Genomic DNA, 22,475 nt, shown 5'->3' with positions numbered 1-22,475 from the left:
ATGACTATTTTGTTTCCCTGAATACATTTTTGAAAAGTTTTCATTTTAGTTCATCGAAATGGGTTGTTAAAATATATGGAATAAGTCTCAATTTTGGACATTTTTAATCCAACTTCATATTTTACTTCCAAGCAGCCAGACTTTCTAGTTCTCCAGGCTTCGTGAAGGTCTAACAAATCATTTCTTTATTTTAAAGCTGCATACATTCATTTACAGTCCACCACATGTACCTGAACATTTTCAGAGGAAAGTGTATTTTTTTGTCTGTTGAGCCACTTAACTCTGACCAATGAATAATTCAAGTATGAAAAAGGCACCTAACTCTATGGATGAACCAGTGTTGTCTCTACATTCAACAGACTGCTTAGTGAAGAAGCAATTTGGAATTCTATCTTTTGGCACTTTGATAAAAACAGCCAGTTGCAATGATTCATAATTCCATTTCCTTTGTTGCATCCATGAAAAATGCTAAAGATAACACAGTTTGGCAGGCATATAATAGTATTTTTGTACCAGTAAGGTCTTTTTCAAAGAGCTATTGGCCTACAGCTTTGCATATCTCAGCAGAGTATCCTTAAAAACAAAATTTGAGAAACTGGACAAGTGGAGGACATAAGAAGAAGTGGCAGGTCTAAAACTTTCTATGGTAGATGATCAGCATTAAAAAGGGATTTTCGTAAGTGATGGGAAAAATCCAGCAGACCTGACACAGGACCTGAGAGGTGCATCTGGATCTTTAGTCTATCCATTTGTCCACTGAAGCCTCATAATTACTCTCCTTGGAGGTGTGGCTGTCAAGCAGAGATTCTTTAGGGAGGGAAACAAGGAGAAAAGATGACATATGCCAAATCACAGAAGAAGTGGACTGAAAATCTGTGGCATGAGGTTTTATGGAGTGATATATCCTTCCCAGAGCCCAGACCTCAAAGCTATTGAAGCAGTGTGGGATCATGTCGACAGAGAACGGAACAAAAGGCAGCCGACATCCAAAGAAGAGCTTTGGGATGTCCTTCAGGAGGCCTGGAGAACTGTTCCTGAAAACTGCTTAAAGAAATGGCGAGAAAGCTCGTCTAAGAGGGTTCAGGCTGTGTTGAAGAATAAAAGCGGTCACACCAAATATTGATTTTTACACTTGCTTAAATTATACAGGCTATTTCTGCATTGTTGACTGTGTTTCCATTTATGTTTATTCCTTTTAATAAATTGCTGCACTCATTTTTTATTTTTGACTCCAATCTGTCTATGTAAGCTCATCCAGAAGTTTAAACCAGGACTAAGAGATCTGAACACATCACACCAGTTTTAAAATCTTTACCCTGGCTTCCAGTCAGTCACAGAATAGATTTTAAAAGCCTGCTGATGGTTTACAAATCCCAGAACGGTTTAGGCCCAAAATACATCTGTGATATGTTCAGAGAATATTAACCCAGCAGAGCTCTTAGATCCAAGGACTCAGGTCAGCTGGTCCAGTCCAGAGTCCAGACTAAACATGGAGAAGCAGCATTTAGCTGTTATGCTGCAAACAAGTGGAACAAACTGCCAGTGGAGATTAAACTTTCACCAAATGGAGACATTTTTAAATCCAGGTTAAAAACATTTCTCTGCATGTGTGTCTGCATGAAATTTGCATGATATCTTTTATCTCGACTGTTGCTTGTTTTTAAATTCATTTAAATTATTTTATTTGTTTCTCTTTATATTCTTTTATGTATTTTTAATGCGTCTTACACTCCCTGCTGCAATGCTTTTATTGTATGTAAAGCATTTTGAATTGTTTTGTACATGAAATGTGCTATACAAATAAATTTGATTTGATTTGATTTGATTTGATTTAATAGGAAGGTCCAAAGACACCAACAAAATTAAAAAGTTGATCTCAACTGATCGTATTTACACAACCGGCTTATGTTTAAGGGAAAACTATATTTGTAAGGATGTGATATCACTTAAATACTCAGTATACTATTAGTTCATGAACACTCAACTATCTTGCAGGGTAACCTAAAAAAAATACATTTGTGAAATTCTGTGCTCCTCTTCAGGTGACCTTTTTCATCTTTAAATTATTCAGACAAAGCTTAAAAACAAATAGACAGTTTGGCTCCAGTGCCTTTATTAGTAAAGTGCTCAGCTCAAGTACATTCTTACTTACTAACATGCAATACTAAAAACAAACAAGGGCTTGCCTATCAATAGCATGAATGAAGACAAGGCAGCAATATTTCCATAGAAAATGAAAGTACAGTGTGAATTCAAGTACACACACAGAACTTTAAGTGATGCACACAATAAAAAACAAAAAAACAAAACAGTATTTCAAGTATTTTGCAAACTCAAAAAAAGAAAAAGTTGCGGCACATTCTCTGACACGATTTTAGAGTTAGCAGAGGACAGACATCGACTTCTACTGTGGGTGTAGTTCGGGTCCTTTAACTCGAAATCTAGGTCCCGTACAGCTGTGTGTGTCCACTTTATTAAGTTTACATGTACAATGTACAATTTTAAAACTAGTATGAGCTCTGGTCAGTCATAAAGAGTCACCTGAAATACTCTATGTCTGCTTTACAAGCCTTACGTTCTTTTACACTGGAAATATATACAGAACTGGTTTTAACCCCTTCAGACCCTGCGTCCATTGGAATGGACATGACATATTTCTGTCTCTAAACCAATAAATACTCTGTAATTTAATGATGCCAGCAGTGCATGTTACTGATTGGATCCTGATTATCCAATCACAATAATTTTTATGACATTGAGCAAGCTCTGAGAGAGTGACAGACATCAGACAAGACAAGCATGGCTGAGCGACTGCAGAGAGGGAAGAGTAAGTGTCAATTTTCAATCAAAAATATCAATTTATGTTCATGCTGGCCAAATAAATTTGCTCTCAGTATAATTGTAACAGTTACAAGTGATAATATTTGAAGTTATTTTGAATATATATCATATCATTAATTCATAGGATTTTTTCAAAGTCTGATGTCCATTGCAATGGACATCAGGAGTTGGGCGGGTTCAGCTAACACTAAAATGTTTAGTGTCAGTATGTAAAGATACAACATATCTGTAAGTTTTTAATTTTCATACAGTTTACTATGGGAAAAACAGATTTTTCAGGTAATCTTATCTGCAGTCACACATCTATTGTGATCATGTGCATGTTCAGATTGCTTTATTTCTGTATCTTCTTGCAGGCTCCAGGTTTTACTGGTGATGACCTCACTACTGTTCCCTACCAACTCTATGATACACCATAAAGTTGATGTGCATGTTAAAAACTGTACACAGACTCAAAACCATGCAAACATCCAGTTCCAGATGTTTAGGTCATACCATATTGGTTACCATGTGGAAAAACTCAGCATTATTTTCCTTAGGTTTTTATGACATTTTACGCCCATTTTGTCGTGGCGTCCATTGGAATGGACATGAAAAAATACTATTAAAAACATGAGATATCAAAAATGTGTTTTTTGCACTTTGTTTTTATGTTGGAGAGGAGTCAGAATCAGTTTGAAAAAAAATTTTTTTTTCAGCCAAAAAAATGCAGGTCTGAAGGGGTTAAAATACATAACCACTGAAGTGCTTTAAATGAACAGTTTCACAGTTAAGCAAATATGCTTATTTACTTTGTAGCTAAGCAAAAACATATTGATAGAGCCATGAAATAACCTTATGTGTTGCTTCCAGAACAATTGCTTCTTCAATGATCCAACTGTTTGGGAGAATTGGAGCATTATTATTCATCATTACTTTTGTGTTTTCTTGAATGTAAATCCAACAATTACTCTATTAATTACAATTTGGTCTCTTCTAACTACCGAAGAAATGATCTGGCTCTTTGGCTGCTACAAGCTGCTTTGTGTTTGACTGCTTTTCGGCACAGGGACGTTGCCAGATGATATTCTTGAGATGGATCTTTGTAGACCCTTGTTTGCCTTTCGTCTAGCACATCCCATGAATGATCTGTTGTGACTGGACTGCATCAATGCTTAGGTGAATGTTACGTGACAAAGTAACATCCACATTAAAGGCAGGACCTAAAGTTTCCCAGCACAACAATGGACTTTCACAAAATGAGCCATACTATTCAATTCACCTGTCAGTGGGTTTTTTTTGTGGCGGATTGGTGCATATTCAAATGAAGCAAAATCCTCTTAAGCGCAATGGTTCAATTTTTACAGTAAAAGGTACACTTTAAAGGTAAATGACAGTTTTTTAAACCCATGGCACAAAGCAAAAAGCAAATGTTTACCCTTCTCAGTCTTTAGGCAAAGTTAAGCTGGCCATCTCCAACTCTTGCCTCATATTTATCCAAGATTCTTATCAATTATTTAAAACAAATAAGCTTATCTTCCAAAGTGTCAAACTGTTTTACACATCTGATCTCTCGTCTTTCCAGTGGGACGGCTCTAATACTCAAGCAACTGTTCGTACAATACAAAATTACTTGTAATCTCTATATGCATAGATGGTGGTAAGACAAGATAGGAATTTTGATGGACTTTAGCTACCTATGGCACAAGAGTCAGTGGCTGTCCCTTTTCAGGACAGATATACACAAAGCTCTGTTGTTCAAAAAACAGAGTAGAATGAAGCAATTACACATATTTAAGACAAAGAAAAAAAAACCGCTGATCATCTCATCACTGGACCTGCCCAGCTCCACTTATCCCACTAGGGCAATTCCAAAGATGCACTCAGTCAGATCCCAAAAGCTTTTCCTTTTACAAGAGAGCCATGACTGTTGATTTTCAGGCCAGCTAATGTGCTCTCCATATGGGGTCAGACTGTTCTACCAGATGTATCCTCCATCGTCTGCCTCACCCTCCTCCTCTTCCTCCTCCTCTGCTTCCTCTCCATTGTCCTCTGCCTCTTTCTCTTCTTCATCTTCCCATCCCACTCCGCTCCCAAAATCTCCAGAATATCCAGCTACTTCATCTGAAAAGTAATTAATAGACGGCCCTGTTAAAACAATTTGTCTAAAGACAGGATATGATGACAAAATGTGGTTATCTATTACTTGTTTTGTAAATTTCATGCCATTCTGGTCTATTTCTGTCTATTTAAGCGTAAAAGGTTTAGAACCATACAAATGCTAGAGACAAAATTCTGGGTGCAAAGCAGACATTCTGCTGTCAAATTGTTTGGTATAGTTGTAAAAAAAAAAAATAAAATAAAAAAAAAAATAAATAAAAAAAAAAAAAATCAGAAAATCAAATACAGCACTGATTATTCATCAGATGACTCACCATTTGAAACAAGTGATCTAATAATTAAAGAATGAACGTGTCAAACTTTGAAATTTTGGATGTTAATTAGTTATGAATAATTTGAAAACTAAAGGCAGCTGTGTGGCAAATGTTAATGGATGTGCAGAAAAAAAAGATCTTTATAGGACTTGTGGTGAATTTCTACGATTTAATTTTAAGTCTGGCAGTAAAATGTGCAAAAAGATATTTTGTAGTTATCAGCCATGTCCACTCCATGTCCACTTATAACTGGTAAAACAGAATTTCCATACAGCCTCCTACGAGATGTTAACTGTCTTTTCTTTTCAAGTTTTCACCAAGAGGTGAAACGCGTTGTGCTTGAACACAACATTATTTTTCCCATATCATTGATTGTCCCTTTCTATTTCAAACATTTAGGTTTAGCATTTGTCTCTTCGAGTCTTCCTTCGGAAAAGCCAAGTCTTTTCTGATTGTTCGACCGATCAGTAATAAATGGTAGCCCGAGGGAAGCTGCTTTGGGTACACAAAGAAGTACAGAAGTACACAAATATAAATCTCTTATAGGCTTTTCCTGCCCACTTTTTTTTTTACTTCATTGTAAAACATTTTCAGGTTAAAGGAATTTGCAAAAAGAAAATTTGACATTTTCAAAGCAAAAGACCAATGGAGCAAATACACCAATGAGATATAAAAATGATGCCTTGTTTGTTTTTCTTGAAGAGAAAAAGCAAAAATAAAAATTGGAACAAACACAAAAGAGCTCCTGCTGATTTGTTGTCTGGACTCTGAATACAGGTTACTGCACCAAGCAGTTAACAGAACAATTCATGAACAGACAAAAATTTACTTCACAAACATTTCTTTTTTGATGGTATGATGTAAAATTCTTACCGCAATCGGGGTTGCCATGAATTCTAGAGCCCATCATCTCTTCTCCGTTCTGATCGACGCACCAGCACTCCTCTCGGCTCAGGTCGCATTGCACTTTCCTGTAGTAGCCGTCCTCATCGCAGCTAGGGATATACATCCCTGCAAAAACACACACACACACTCATGCCTGTTACTTCAATATCTATACCCTCATCACACATCAGTGGACCATACTGGTGCCCAAGATGAGTGCAGCAAACTAGAACGCCAACTCGCCTTAGTGAGCCAGAGATAAGACCATCACATGGCACAGAGGCAGCTTTTTGGCAGAGAATACCACAGAGACAGAGAAAGCTTCCCCTGTTTGTTTGACACAAGCGTGCACATGTTGGTGAATGTCATTTTATACAGTAGGTTGGCATGGCATTTCCTTATGCTGTGAGAGTTGCATTCTAAAATGTAGCGACAGCCACTGAGACAGAGCACTGTTTCAGCCTCTCTGAGGACGCTCCTGTCAAACCCAGAGCAAACTGTGATACAAATGCTAATGCCTCCCATCTGCACAACTCCGAGATGGTAAAACAAATCTGTATTTGGAGCTGAAGACAGGAAAGCAGCTGTGTCGTATGCTGAGGATGCTTGGTAGGTTTTGTAGCGTGGGGTTTCTCATAGAGTGAAATGGCCACATTAGCTTTGCTTGTTCCCAAAGCCAGCACTGCCCCCTAATCCTCCCAACCTGATTACGGCCTAATCCTAGCTGTGTGCTTGTGATCTCTGTAATGAGCCTCCTCCAGCTTTTCGTCTGCATCTCCAGACATTTTGTTCTACAAATTCCCCAACAAACCTGAGACAGTGTGAAGGCACAAGCCAGCTGCATGGTGTGGTTCACGGGTAATTCTACTGTGTGCTACGGCTTTAAAAGGATCCTAGATGAGTAAGTGATGAGTTTCTGCCTAAAAAGGTGTTGGAATGCAAATGTTTCACTTAATGCATCTTGAACTTCACAGTATTATACAAAAGAAATGTATTTACCAGGTTTCTTCTTGGCAGCCTCCTGCACTTGGATTCTCTCCAGCTCAGCAAGGCATGGCGGCTCTGTGGGAATCAAACATGAAATAGTGATGACAGGCAAAACCTAAAACTGCTCTCCTCAAACTTTATCTCAATCAATGCTCTTCATAATTACAGTTTTTGCTCTTATTGATTTGTTTAAGAAGTCTTCTATTTCATTCCCCAGAGCGTGATTGATCGGGGAGGGCTTGGGTGAAAGAACATATGGATGCAGACTGAGAAGGACAAGGAAACAAGCTGAACCTCTGGAACAGATAGAAATAGAAACAAAGAGAGAGACACTTTGTATCGACCCGCAAGGCAACAAATCTCGCAAAACATTTGTGGATCTTTACAGAAATATTTCAGTGTCTGTTCAAGGCACAAATGGAAGAAGGCCACCTAAAATAACAGTTTATTAAATAGACTTATGTCTCTTTCTCTTTTTGCGGTGTGACAAAAAAAACAAAAACATTATTATTTAATGGTTTAGCATGAGGTAGTTTCCTCACACCAACATTTTGTGACCAAAAATTGATTAGGTCATCGGTTTGATCTATTGCATGCAGGTTTAATGCCTGATCAATTAGTAATCAGTTTGCAAATGAGGTTAGCTGCAGAATTATCCTGAATTTATTAAGTAAAGGTCAACGTTACAGACGTTCCACTTGTGCATAGCTGAAATGTGTTTTGATGGAAAGACTTGATTATTCTATGTAATAACTACAAGTGTTAAGACAGTGGCTCTACATGTGAGCTCCAAATGAATTTGTATTTGCACACCAAGGCATTTCAAGACTTATTCTTCGATCCTATCACAGGTCAGTTCAGATCTGCTACAACTTCTATTCTCTCAGACTTTGTTCTTCGTCAAAATGATAAGAAAGCAAACCACATTTCACTATTCAACACCTGCAGCGATAACATTGAAGCACCTCATAAAAGGCCATAAAGTACTCGCAGAGAGACAGTACGCCTGATGGCACCTTGCAGCAGTAGACTCTGTGTGCTCAAGCCATAAAAGCATCCAAAGAAGACCATTTTGACAGCTGCACAAATCAATACCTGGCTTCTTCCCCTGAGAATGAGAAGATTAAAATAGATTTGCAAACTTGTTTCAATCAAGGAGATGCAATTAGTTTAGTCAAAGCCTCTATTGTAAAGAGAAAGTTGTTTACACCCATGAACAGAAAGTTGTAGGGTAATGTTCCAAAAGGCCTTCAAGGATGAAGATGGTTTTTGGAGGCTTTGTTTACAGAGAAGATCCCAAAATCGACTGCCTTTTCTGTAGCACAGTGGAGGGACAAAAAAGAGAGGTCTTATCTAATGTGCAACTGCTAATTATTCTGGGTTTATTGTCAGACTTGTGTATGATCATGATTTAATAGACGGATGGATAAAAACTGCTGCAATCTTACATGTGCTATAGTCTAGGCTAATTAAGATAATGTCTGGCATTTGTTTAACCCCTATGCAGAGTGAAATGTTTGTGTAAAATGTGATTATTTCTCATCTTTTAACATACTAATAAGTGTATTTTTATCCTTTAAATAGTTCCAAGTTGTTTCCACCTTTAATCTTTTTTAAAATAGTATTTCCCAAAATGACCCTAGAACATTTTTTAAATATATCTTTATTTTACTAGTGTCCGATGTGGCCATATTTCCATTGTGGCAATCCTGCTCCTCTGAGAAGCAGGTTGAAGAAACTGACATAACCTTGCTTTAATGCAGATCCTTTCCTTGGGTGGAAATCCTTCACTCACTTTCTCTCCAGAAGCAGAGGCACCACTCCGCCGTAGAGACCTTCCCATCCTTGTAGCTGTCGCAGGAATTGAAGAAGGGCCGGATACAGACTTCGTACTTGTCCAGGTTAATAGCAGCCAGCTCAGCTTGGTCCAAATACAAGTCACTGTTGGTGTCCAGCTTCGAGAACATCCAGCCGATGGAGTCTTTGCAGCTGGCTACCAGGCTTTTGTCCAGCACTGTCAGCAATAACCACACAGTATTGTAGATTTTTTTTCTGTTAGTACTACATCTCTTTGCATTGACAACTGAGGTTGGAGGTTGCCGAATAAAGCTGCTTTGTGAGTTTCTAACCTGAAGCAGTGCCAGCTCCAGGCTTGCCAGAGTTATTCTGCTTTGCGTTCACATGAAGGAGCTGGAACCAGTCTCTCAGGCGGTCACCCAGGTCTGCCAGGTCCTGACCAGTGCAGCTCTCTGCGGGAACAAATAAAGGAATCCCACCATTCAAAAACTCTGGCAGTTGCTTGAAAGCAGCATGACTCACTTCTCCTAAAGGCAGACACTGACTCAGTAATAGCACTGTAGATGCAGCTCTTACTGATGTGCAATGAATGGCACCGACTACCTTTACTGTAAAGCAGTTGATCTGAAATGTTGTATTTTCATACTTTGATTTTTTTTTTAAGCCCGTTATCTACCAATTCTAAGAATTTACATGACTTTACAGTTAAGACTGAGGCAGAAGCTTGAAGTTAGCCTATAGAAACACACTTTCAGTTTTAAGCTACACACTTATTGCAGGAGAAACATTTCCTCGGTTTGATCAATTGGCATTTTCACGTGCCCAAGAGCCTGGACAATGAATGGTATTTGGCTGCATTAATAGAATGTGTACACTCTAAATAATTAATTACTACATGATTGAAAGAGCAGTAAACCATATGGGAGTTGTTTGGTTAACAGTAATCTCTGAAATTGGTGAGTATTGATCCCAAATGTCGAAACATTGGGCTGATTTGTGAGGGATAAAAAGTCCTATCCTACACACAGAATGCAGCACTGAGTATATCTTCCTTTTTTTTTTTTTTGAAGTCTTGACTTGTCAAAGGGATGGCAATGATGTAGGAGGTAAAGAAAAGGCACTTACCTTGTTTTATATCAGTATTTGTAACAATAGCTGAAGTGCAAGGGCAAAATCCAGTGCACAGGATCCTCAGGTCTTTGCCTGTGAGGCAAACCTGCTGCTCCAACTTACACTGTAAGAAAGGGCGAGATAGGGACGGATGCAGTTAAAATATTTATAAGGGTGGCCGCAGGAAAAAGATTGCTCATTCAAAGGAGACACACTGCACTTAAAGGCTTAGAGGCAGCAAGAATGAGCTGTCATTTTCCACTGTCTTCTCATGCAAGGTCAAAATTAAAAACTTTACATAAATCAATACAATCCTGGCTGTGGCTGTTCTACAGCGATGCTGTTCAAAACAACGTCAGTCATTAATCATAAGGCTACACTGAGCCTTTGCGCTTGTCCTCCCGTGAACAGTGAGGAACTGATCTGCCCTGCTGCGCAGCACGTATATGTCAGCGCAGCAGGAAACTGCACTTGACTGGTCTCCTCTCATTATTTAAAAAGTTGACACGGACGACTCTTCCTTTCTTCTCAGGGATTTTATGTTGAAACACTTTAGTTATGAAGCTAAGGGAGAAAAAAAATCAAGGTAAAAGTAGAGTGAGTGCTTTCAAAAGAAATGCTGGTGCAGAATATTTTCTTCTACCTCTGAGGCGTAGTTGTGTCCATCAGAGCCACATACAGGTGAGGTGGCAGCCACGGGACAAGGCTTGCAGCTGCTTTCATGGAGCTCTAGTTGCCCTGACTGTTTGACTCTGAACATGGGAGGAAAAAATAATTGAAAAATGTAACTGTTTTTGGTATCCATATGCAGAAATATCTATCTCTGAGAAACTGTTCCAACACACAAAGATTAATGACATTTTATTGGTGGTGTTCACAGCACTTGGAGCATTAGCATGCAAATATACATTAGCAAAATGGAAATATATCTAAAGCTGGTGTGATTTTGTAGTTAAGGAAATTGTTGAGTAAATTGAGATTTTCCACAGAAAAACTCATTTAAGTGCTTGTGTGGGTGAACATGCTGATTGGTAATCTAAGAAGGATCCAGTTTCAGATTTTCCATTTTTTATTCTGAGAATAATCCTTTCATGCTCAAATTCCTTAGATGTAATTCAGCACCTTTGCTTTATGAGTATGGAACATGCTAATTGCACTCCTTCTTTAATTCCACCTCTTTCCAAGAGCTGGAGAATTTGGACACCAAATTTATACTCCTCATAACATCTTTCCAGCAGAGGGGGAAATTTCATGAAATCATGAAATGCAGTCCATTGATTGGTGGCCTTAAACACAACTTTTAATTGTGTGTGCACTGGACAAAAAATATAACAATAGCACTGACAAGTCTAGTTTTGGAAGTTAAGGGGATTGCTTCCTTATTGCTATTTAAATACACCCTGTCTGTTTCAATCTGTTTAAGGCTGCCTGTTTGAATCATTGCTCACAATCGTTGGTACATTGCAGTTCAAAGGAGTCACAGTCAGCCACAGCTTTAGCAGCTTACTTTGCCGATGATACAAATTGAAGTGTTTAGAAAACACAACATGGACACTTTAAGAGGATTGAAAAAAACAGACTTTTTTTTGAAAACTGACTTTATATTCCACAAAACTTAGGGGCAGACATTACAATTCCTGGGTATGCAAAAATAAATTAGATGAGAAAGAGAAAACATTTTTGTTATTTGGGCGAACTGATCCAATATTCTCCAGCTTGCTGTGGTCAAACACACAGTTACAAGTCTCCTTGAACAAGCTGTTTTTCTTACCTCCTGCAAACTACAACCCCAAAAAAGGCGTATTTTTTAGTTTTTTTTTTTAACTGTAAATCATAATGTGCCTGTTAATATTTGGATGCACTGCTCATGAAAATGGCGACTTTACCCTCACATTTTAATTGACTTTCCGTTCAATGAGCAAAATCATCATGCTCCGCTGTACAGCTTCGCCGGCTCTTACTTAATGATGCTGAGATGGTTTGGTGTGGTTGCATTCGTACTCATTACCCACCATTTGACACAGTCTCTTTCATCTCTGAGGTGACTATAAATGAAGCACTTGATTGAAAAAGATAAATGCCTGTCACTACAGATAGACTTTGCAGGTAGTAATAATTCACTCCGTTAATTCTTTTCAGACAGCTACCCTGCTCATTTGTTTTTCAGTTAAAGTGGAATAAACGAGTACAATGGCAAAAAAGTTTTGCAGGAAAATAAAAAGTCTTAGAAAGGAAAGAAACATAAACCCCAATGTTAAACTACTATATAGATCAAATGTAACAGATTTTTCTATAAACTTCAGTTTTCATAATATTAATATCTGTTTCCTCCTGCTCTGCCACATTATTAACATGGAGCATTCAGGAAAAGGTTTAAAAAGCATGCAATATGTTCTGCATTCAGATGGTTGATACTTCAGAACCACTAATGATAAGTGTCAGACAATAAAATTAGTGTTTGCTTTCTTTCAAAAATATTTATGCATCTTGTGTTTTTTGCATAGTAATCATATTTAATGTGCACATTTTTCTACACATAGTGTTTTCTGTATATTTAGTGTGTTTTTGAAAAAACTACCTTAAAAAAGTTTCCACTTCTCTTGTTCAGTCTTTATTATAGAGGCATTACTGAGTTGAACAACATGCATTTCAATGCACCCTCACGCAATATTATAAATTTAGTGGATGCTGCTCCAGCCTAAGTTGTTCTATTAGCCTTATTGACTAACCTAAGAGAACGCTGTTCACCAATTACAGGATTTATCTCTGCTTTTGCCAAGCTATGTTCTGCAATTTGCCACAATTTCACGATGATAAACAGTCTAACTTTAGGTGTATTTTTTACTCAGTTTCTCAGTTTGTGCATGCTCTTAGTTTAATACTTACCCTTTCAAATTTTACACTGTCGATTACAATTTTGGCAGTAATTGACAAAAACAGGGATTTAAAAAATCTCTTGTTTTGTCATGTCAGAGTCTGACAAAGAACAAATACCATTTTTTTTCCCTTTACTCTTCAGTAAATGCAAGGTGTCTGATTGTGTTGAATTACTGCAATGTTAACATTGACAAAATTAGGACTATTGATGCTTTTTAACCAACAGCAACCAGAACTTAAAAGGCCTGGGGATTTTTTTTGTGGAGTTTAAAGATCATTATCAGCCCTGGGTCTGTTGCATTTCCATTTAACTCTAAGGTTCAAGATAGATTAGGAAAAATAAGTGTGTCGCTCTTCTTGCTGGAGTCTCAGCACTGCCATGCAGTGCCAAAAGTAAAACCACTAAGTCCAGTTTAGCTGTATCAGCTCATAGATATTTGAATCTTAAAACGTGACCACTGTGAAACATTCTGATATCAATGTTTAAATGCTTTAAATCACATCTTTGTTACGATTTTACAACCACCTCGAGGTTTAGATTACCATGCAAATAAGGAACTGCATCTCAGTTGACTCAAAATCTGTCCCTGCTACACATTTCTGTGGGTTTTGGGGTGATTTTATTTGTGTATTAAAACAGAACCACTGTGAAAAGACCAGAGATTAAACATTTTATTGCTCTGTTTTCACTGCTTTCACTGCTTTCTTTTCCTTCTGATACTGCTTTCACCACAGCTTTTTTTTGCCAATTTCCCAGCATGAATCCTCAGGTTGCACTCAACACGATGTAGTCCTGTTGCTGACTTAAAATCAACAGCTCTCCAAATGCCTCTTGTCATCAGCACGACATAGATAACCTTCTGGTCCAATCAGGAAACTTTTAAACTCAGTTATCACCTTTTGTATACACATAACATGAGGCACCCGCCTACCTGTGGTCCAGTTTCTTGCGATTGACACACATGGCCCTTTGGTAGCCCTGAGCGACGCACACCTTATGTCGGCTGCATTTCACATTCTGGCATGGGTCCTTGGTGGTGTCGACAGCTGTGAAGACAAAACAACAGCACTGAAAATGCAGAAATGTCAATCACACCTGAGAGGTTTTTTATTTAAAAATCTCTATTTTTGTCACCTCTAGCAGACAAACACAGCCCCTGGCTGCTTTTTGTTTCTTTTGACAAGGAGCATGTGTTCAACAGATTGATAGTGAGTATGCAAAACAGGACTGCTGTTATTTTCTCTGCTGTATAATCAAGTTCTGTGTAATTACACCGTTTACAATTATCCCCCATTCACTCCTACCTTTCATGCAAGTATATGCAATAAAAATCATGGAATGCGCTGTGAAAAATTATTCTAACAGTGTGCCCAAATGAATCAATTGATATTTTAGTCTGCACTGCAAAAATCATTGACGCCTAGCTGTCATTAGTCAGGCAGCACATTGTCTATAGCAGTGCCAGCAGTCTCCACCGGCTGTCTCTGAAAACCTGACAGCACTGATTGAGCATCTCCTCCTTTTGGCTTGCGACATCTCACTTCCCTCATGTCAACTTATCGCTGTCTCACTCCAGCTTGCCTCTTCTCTCTCACACAGAAACTCACACTCTATCTTTGTCTCATGCATTCCCCTCTTTCGTCCCCCTCTCCTTCCCTTGCTATCTCTGTCTCTCCACCTTCAGAGAGTTGAGTGGTTCAATGCCAGCCACTTTTCCACTGATAGACTGAGATGGAAATAGCATCGTGTCCTCCACCTTCCTCAGCCAACGGTCAATGCCATCGGAAAGTGGATGTCGCACCTTCTCAGTCCATTTACCGCCTTGCCAGAGAGACCTCAGAAAACTCTGAGACCCAAGATAAATCTAAGGGGTGAGTGACAGGCGGTAGTCGCTGAGAGAAATCTCAGCTTTGAAATACAGAGTCAGCTCTCAGTAGCTGCTTTGTAGTCAACACGGTCACCAGATGAGGTGGCTGTCAGCCAGATTCTTGCAAATCTGATGACTAGGTGATCCTTTGAAGAGTGAATGGTGGACTTTTTTTTTTTTTTTTTTTTTTTAAATCAGAGGATCCTGAGATAACCCCGAGAGAAATAAGAAATGTGGCGTTTGTTGTATTTTTGCTCTAAAAGACCATATAAGAGACTAAGCCGATAACAGGAATACTTCTCCCACAATGTAGTGTTTATTATGTGGATGGTTCAGCTGGCTCGACTGCTTAGGCATCTGTTAGGATAGCAGGGTAACTTTTAAACCTTCATAACTCTCCCCTATCAGTGACCTTAGCCCTCCAAATGTTACACCAACCATCCAATTTTCTGTGCAAACTTTAAGGAAAAATCTAATCATTTGCAGACTTTAAGTGGAAATATCTGCATTTGCCACCTCTTACGCAAATATGCAAGAAATGTGCAACTAGATCGGAAATGTTGGTCTTTTGTTTATGATCACACTGAACATATAAAATATTGTTTATTATCACACACAGTGATGAAGACTCTTTGCGAGCATAGTTTAGATCCACCTCTCTTATGGAAGCTTTAAGGGTACCTCTTCATCTACTATTAGCAACATTTAAACTCTAATTGGGTCACAAAAAGCGTTCGCTTCTGCTTGATGGAAGGAGCTTGTATTAATCCTGCGAAACACAACCTACAGCTGAAGAGCTAGTAACAATGATTCATTTTAGGGCCTTGGGGGATGCTAGCTGATGAAATCAATGTGTAACATATAGTGAGGAGATCTAAAGCGATGCTGGGTATTTAAAAACTTGAAAATATTTAATTCCAAAGACAATTATTCAGTATATTTGGAGAAAAGAAAAAACCCTGAGCTTTATTAAAAAAAATATATATATATATCAGTGAGACAGGACTGGTATTGTGTTTGCTGCCTATCTTAATTGAATTACAAACTCATTTATCTGGATTGTACTTGTCACTGGGGTAGAAACACAAGACTTTATTAATCCCCGAGGGGAAACTGTAGCACTCCTGCTCAGACAAGAAACTCAGAGACAGATAGCCACAGTCCGTCGTGCTGATAGCTCATAAACTGTGTCATTTCATTTCAAATTTTTTGTGTCTACTTGACATCACTTCATCTGGTCCAACTGGCATCCTGCTCAGATATGATTAAAGGAGCAGGTGAATGATAAACAGACTTTACAATCATTGGTACATTTGTACCCGGTGTTTCTTTTGATTTTAGACATTAAACCTCAGTGGAACTCATCCCAGTCTCCACATATACAATTTAGACAAATTATTTTCACAATAATAATGACAGAATTAACTTTAATCAGTATTCTAAGATGAACATGAGCTTTCTTTAGTGCAATTCATAGCTCAGTTTTTGTTTTTTTTTACAGATTTTCCTCTAGTTTGTCATATCTAGACGGGCAATTTATATTTAACAATTTTGCTGACACGAGTTAAATTCATAAACTTTAGTCTTTACTTGTGGAGGTGAACAACTGAGGATAATCTACTTTTAACTATTCCCATTATCAAGTGTGCAATTTTTTTAAAAGAGTCAAATATAACTAAAAAGCACTCAGACTGGCTGTCTAATTTCTGAATATTCAAGACCTGCCGATCAAACATCATCAAACCTGTTGCATCACACAGAGTTGACAAGTGCATGTCACAAAAGTTTGTGTCAAACTGAAAACCAGAATTTGGTAACTAATTAAAGAAATACGAAAATAGAACAAGACACAAAAAAACAAGCTCATCTTAATAAGATATATCCCAAAAATTTTGATAAGAAAGGAAGGCTTAACAATGATAGAAAATCTTACTAACATGAAATTATCCCTCGACTATGCTTTAGCTTATTTTTTGTATATTCTGTACAGCGTTAAATAGTTGCATGCTCTTTATGTGGCCAATTAGATTTTAACATTAATGTAAAAATATGCCGGAATGATGCCTGGGCATTAAACATTTTCCTCGTGTTAAACAGTCATAGTCATAATGCCATTGTTTTTGCTAATTTTATGTGTCCACAATGTAAAGGCAGAACAGTTGAGTACTGGGTACTGAAGCTTCCCAGGTTTCTGGGAGTAAGCAAGTCAGAAGAATAGATACTGTTTATCTCCAAAAAGAAGGAGTTCTTCAAGCAGGAATGATGACTTGAATATATGTTTCAAAATATGCAACCAGAAGATCTCTAAAACAACATCCTGTAATGTATTGCTAGCCTTTTGGAAGAATGATCGTTTTCTTACCGTAACCAGATAGCTTTGATTTCTGGATGTTTTTTTAGCCTTTACCCTAACCAGCAAACTGCCCTCCCTAACCCTAACCAAGTAGTTGTGATACACAAATAGGGAGTGAACCCAGAGGATAAGAGTTAATGAATAAAAACACTGAAGTGAATGAAAGAATGGAAGTGAAAAACAGTAGCTGTATTGTGGTCTCAAACTGGAGTCAAGTGGCTGAAAGGACTGCGGACTGTCCCCACCTCTTCTACTTTCTCATGAGGTCTATTGAAGTAGTATTAAAGTAAACACTCCACAATGCATTTTCTTCAATTTGGAAAAGCTCATGTGAAATGCTTTTTTGTGTGGTGGCTTAAATCTGAGGTGTAATATCTCATCTCACCTGCAGGGATGCTAGTTTAGAGATGTTCTTACTGGTCATGTTTAACAGTATCAACAAATGACCTTTGAGGTGACATGGACTTCTTGCAAGAAGGAGGGCTTTTAGGGAGGGAAACCTTAAAGAGACATGAGCTTCAACAGATGCTGCATAAATGGCCAGCATGACAGAAATATGGATTTTCTTTTTTAACGGTGAATCATGGAATGATGATCATCTACTCTGGTGGAAATGAGTATAATAGCCCCCCCCTTCAGTGGTCCATTGCCTGACCTTTCAGTCAATCTCATCTTTTTTTAATCATACCCCAGCTGTATGTTCCCATAGAAACTAAGCTGGATGTTTTCTGTATTGATTCAGATAGCAATGTGCAGCTCTCTCCTTGTTCCCATGTTCAGTATTTATGAGCATCTTCAAGACTGCCTACACGCAGAAGCTTCAAATAAAAAACATCCCATATGTGGTATCCTTTTACCACTCCGACATGCTAAAAATGAAAATCAAACAATAAAGATCAAGTGGGCTTTCCTTGCACCTGGTGTACTTTGTTCTCCACTGAGAATTTGTTCCAGGACTCGGATGCGTCAATCTCACTGGTTCTAAATCCAACTCTAATCATGACAACAAAAGCGATGCAGCTGCACTGATACTGCATCAAAACTCTTTGAATAGTATCATGATGCAGCAAACACAATAATATTGCTGTTTTTTTCTTCCATTATTAGCTGTGTCACTGTTGTCTGCTCTTACATCTGAGTCCCCCACTGAGTGTGGCGCCTTGCAGTTGGACAGGATCATCAATGAAAACCTTTCAACATCCATTTGTTTTGCTTCTAACACAGTACCTAAGTGGTTCGGGACTAAAATAAAACCTTGGCTGCCAAGACATCGGGGCACCCACTAAACATCTGAAATATTAAAGCATGAGAGAGACAGACCCATTCAACTGTCAGCTTAGGAGACTGTTATGCTCTTTCATTTAATTGGTGGGTCTCCTAAAGTTACAGAGATTGAACTGTTATCACTGTCACCATTTTATCCGATTTGTGAAAATGCTAAAGCACAAATTACGTCTAATTGTTTAGTACAAACAAGAAATTGTCAGGGTCAAGTATGACAGCTCCTCTTCCAAGTCAGATTAGTTGGCACCACTTTGTTCTGAAAGGACTCGCAAACAGAAAGCACCGCGTGGAGCTCAGCTGATGTTTCAGTCAGCACACATAAAAGGCATAGGAAGTGAAGTCTCCTGTTAGAGCTTTTGCTCTGTCCAGGGGCTGAAACTACACCTTACAAGAGTCTCTGCTGTCTTGTTTAATTTGCAAAGAAGAAGGCTCTGATCAATTAGGCCTTCAGAATTATTCCCGGGGGGGGGGGGGAATCAATGGTATTCAAATGATGGTCGCCCACACTACAGCAAGGGAGGCATTTCCTTGAGATTACATTAGTTATTCCTCCTGTTGTGAGAACAGATGGCTGAAGTAATATCCCAAGCTTCTTTTTCTCACATCTTCTGGCTTTAAGGCAGTGTGGGTGTGGCATTACAATCGACCTCCAACACTGCCCCTGCTGCAGGGGCAAGCTGGGAAGGGTTTGCTAATAGCCTACAATGTGTGTGAATAGAGCACACATATATCCTGATCTGTGAAATGATTCATACTGCACTTTATCACCCTGACTTTTCAAGGAGTTAGCCCACAGCTGCATGTCGAGTATAATCCCTATGTTGAATAAAAAAACAAAGAACAACTTGATTAAAGCTCAACTGAATGCACTAAAGAAAAAAAATGAACTGCCAATGAAAGTTCAGCATGAGTGCTTTATTTAGATGTTTTAACAATCTCTATTTTCTCTGAGTGTAACATGTACTGAAACAGGGTTGTTGATTTTCACTCATTTAATCTTTTTGGTTAATTTCTCAAAAAAATTACCAATAGATCTTTTTTGTGTGTTGGTGGAATTATTTGTCCCCATAACAAAGATAGACATATAAACCACAGTGTTAGCTTTGGGTGATTAAATAATTGAACTCTTATTCACCTATCAGCCACAGCGACCAAACCACTGACAGATTAAGTGAATTATCTTGTTACGATCGCACCCGTCACAGAGCGGGATGTATTAGGCAGCAACTGAACAATCAGTTCTTGAAATTGATGTGCGAGAAGTAGGAAAAATGAGCAAGTGTGACGATCTGAGTAACTCTGACAAGAGCCAAATTGTGATGGCTAGATGACTTGGAAAGAGACTCAACAAAATGGTAGCAGTTGATTCTTAAGAGGGACCAAAGAGGGCCAACTGTTAAACTGTCCTGAGTGCCCAAGGATCACTGATTCATGGGGAGAATAAAGGCTCGTGTATACTTCGCAGCAGTGTGTCGCAGTGAGCTTGTCGCAGACACGACGCAGTTATTTTTGATTTATGCCTTGAAGCGCTGTCTGCGCTATGTTAATCCCACGCCACAACGCAAGAGGGACAATCACGAACAAGCTAGGATTGTGGGTGTTACGGTTACGGAGGTCATTCAACAACAATGGCGACTGGACGAATGCACACTTTGATTGAGATGCAGCTGATCGATCTAGAAATAGAAGAAATATTGCTACTACTGGAGCTGGCAGAGAGGCGAAAGAATCGTCACGGTTAGCACGGTTAGCGTCAGCCGGTTAGCAAACCGGAAATACGCATAGTGTAGAGCGGATGTAGAGTTGACCAATCAGAGGCCTCCTTTCTCTCCTCCCTGCGGCGATGTCTGCGGCACTGTCTGCGGTGAGTTACAATTTTGAGGAGGTGCACCAGAGTGTCTGCGTAGTGTCTGCGTTAACTGCGACACACACGCAGAGGACCTGGTTTAAGCGCTGGTCTGAGTGGGCAGTTTCAGAGTAACACAACTGTAGCAAATTCTTGAAATGATAGGCAAATTGGCAGAGGCAGTTTGATGCTGTTGTGCAATGTTCTGGTGAGGAAAACCTCATGTGGATGTTACTTTGACATGTAACACCTACCTAAACGTTGTTGTAGACAACATACAGTCCTAAATGGTCTTATTATTTCCTGGTGGCAGGAGCTCCTTTTGTCAAGTACTAAAACTGTTTAGTGATGGTTTTAAGAACATAACAAAAGTTTAAGGTGTTAATTTGGCCTCTAAAGTCCCCAAATCTCAATTCAGTTCAAAATCTTTGTATGAGATGTGTTGAAGAAACTGTTCTGATCCATTGTAACACCTTGGAACTTAAAGCATCTGCTGCTAATGTCTTTGTACCCACAACCCCAAAACACCCACACAGCCAAGGCTCCACACTCTGTTCTTTTAGCCACATTTTTGTAACTGGAAACAGTAAGATCATTTTCAGGTTCATTTCTCAAAATAATGCATCATTTAGATCCTCTTGGGCCCAAACTTGTGACAAGGACGAGACAAGAAGTAAGCAGGTGTTCTCGTGCTGAAAAGGGCAAAGACCAACGTAACACCCTGTGCTGCGTGCACCGCTCTCTGTGTGGCCCATCATTTGTTTCGAGAACTTAACTTTAAACACGAATCACTCTAAAAGTTCAGCGGTAGTATGAATTTAAGACAGATGCAATGATTAAACAGCAGCACATCTGTTAGCAGCATCGTGAAGGTGCAAGAACTGGTTATACAATATGTGAGTGGGTCATTGGCAGAAACAATGTAAGGCTAATCTAAATCGACTAAAGTAATGCAGCGCACTCATATTTTTAGTACAGTACTGATACATGCGTTTGATAACTAACTGGCAATTTAAAGATATGAAATAGTTCTGAAGACAGAAATTAGGGGATTGATTAAGTACCACTTCTCTTTGTAGATTTTTCCTTTGAAAAAGGAATGTGCTCTTAAAATCTAAAACTAGTGGATAAGTTCAGAGCTAAGGAATCCTACAATTACACAATATGATCCGTTTAATTACTTGTAGCTTTTGAGCCTACGAATTGGGCTTAAATTGGGCCTAAATCATCTTTCATATAATAATTAGACAAGAGCAACGGCAGATGAATCTGCGCTGTAAATACTTCATTATTTCATATATTTCATGTTAAATACATAACGCATGACCTTTATCTGAGATATTGCACAACTGAATTCATTGGCTTCCGTTCCTCCTCCATAGCCAAAAATAGTCATTTTTCTAAAGGTAAGGAAAATGTAGCCAGGTGGGAGTTCTGAGCTAAGCCCTCAGCAACAAAAGCAATTACAGCAGGCCTTTCGAACTAATGGATCCGACTGAAGGTTCAACCTCTACTTTCCTGAATCTCAGCTGTGTTCTCACCCTCACAAGCTCTGACACCTTAAACGAGCGCTTACCATGAGCTGAATGATCTCAAACAACTAATAAAAGAAGTTAGCACTTTGATATTGTGTGCCATGCCATTTCATTGGCTAGAGCTAATGCACAAAAGTGAACAGCACTTAGCTTTTGAATTGAGCCGTGGAAGTTTGATTTATAATGTTATACTGTTTTGGAATGTTGTACCCTCAAACTTTAAGCCATACCTAAACTACCTAAACACAAGACTTCAGAAGAAAGAACATCCAAAAACATTCACAGTAAATCTTTTGCAATACATAAAATGTTTTCTGACTTACTTTCATCAGAGCCAGTGTTCTCTTCTGTGTTTTTGATGTAGTCGTCCTAAAAAGAAAATATATCTACATTAATGGATTTAATAATACATGCAGGGAAAAACAGTCAAGGAAGTTCTTACGCTGATGCTCATACTTGAAATTCAAATGAGCATAAATAATTCGGCAGTATAATGGAAGGACATGGACGAAGTTATACCAAAACTGTGCTATATGCCATGAATGATATTAAAGATTTGTTCAAACAAGTCATATATATATTAATTTTTCATTTTAAACAGAGAGCTAAAAGCAATTTATATAACAAACAAAGCCATTACGATTTTCATCAGGATGAGATTCTTTTCAACAGAATTTC

General features: G+C 38.5%; 1 protein-coding gene across 1 annotated transcript; it reads right to left on the bottom strand.

Annotated features, from left to right (window-relative positions):
• Positions 1-3,570: 3,570 nt before the first annotated feature.
• On the bottom strand, positions 3,571-22,198 carry LOC142374160 (testican-2). The gene is made up of 9 exons (XM_075457697.1): positions 22,121-22,198; positions 13,844-13,958; positions 10,678-10,786; positions 10,050-10,158; positions 9,257-9,376; positions 8,923-9,141; positions 7,140-7,202; positions 6,129-6,266; positions 3,571-4,944 (listed from the first exon to the last, which is right to left on the bottom strand). Exons 2-9 carry the CDS (start codon positions 13,873-13,875, stop codon positions 4,799-4,801), a joined length of 936 nt encoding a protein of 311 aa, XP_075313812.1. The 5' UTR covers positions 13,876-13,958; positions 22,121-22,198; the 3' UTR covers positions 3,571-4,798.
• Between the last annotated feature and the right edge of the window lie 277 nt (positions 22,199-22,475).

Source organism: Odontesthes bonariensis, chromosome 23 (assembly GCF_027942865.1).
Source record: "Odontesthes bonariensis isolate fOdoBon6 chromosome 23, fOdoBon6.hap1, whole genome shotgun sequence".
Lineage (NCBI taxonomy): Eukaryota > Metazoa > Chordata > Actinopteri > Atheriniformes > Atherinopsidae > Odontesthes > Odontesthes bonariensis.
Note: the sequence above shows the minus strand (reverse complement) of the source record. Positions and strands in the feature narration are given on the sequence as shown.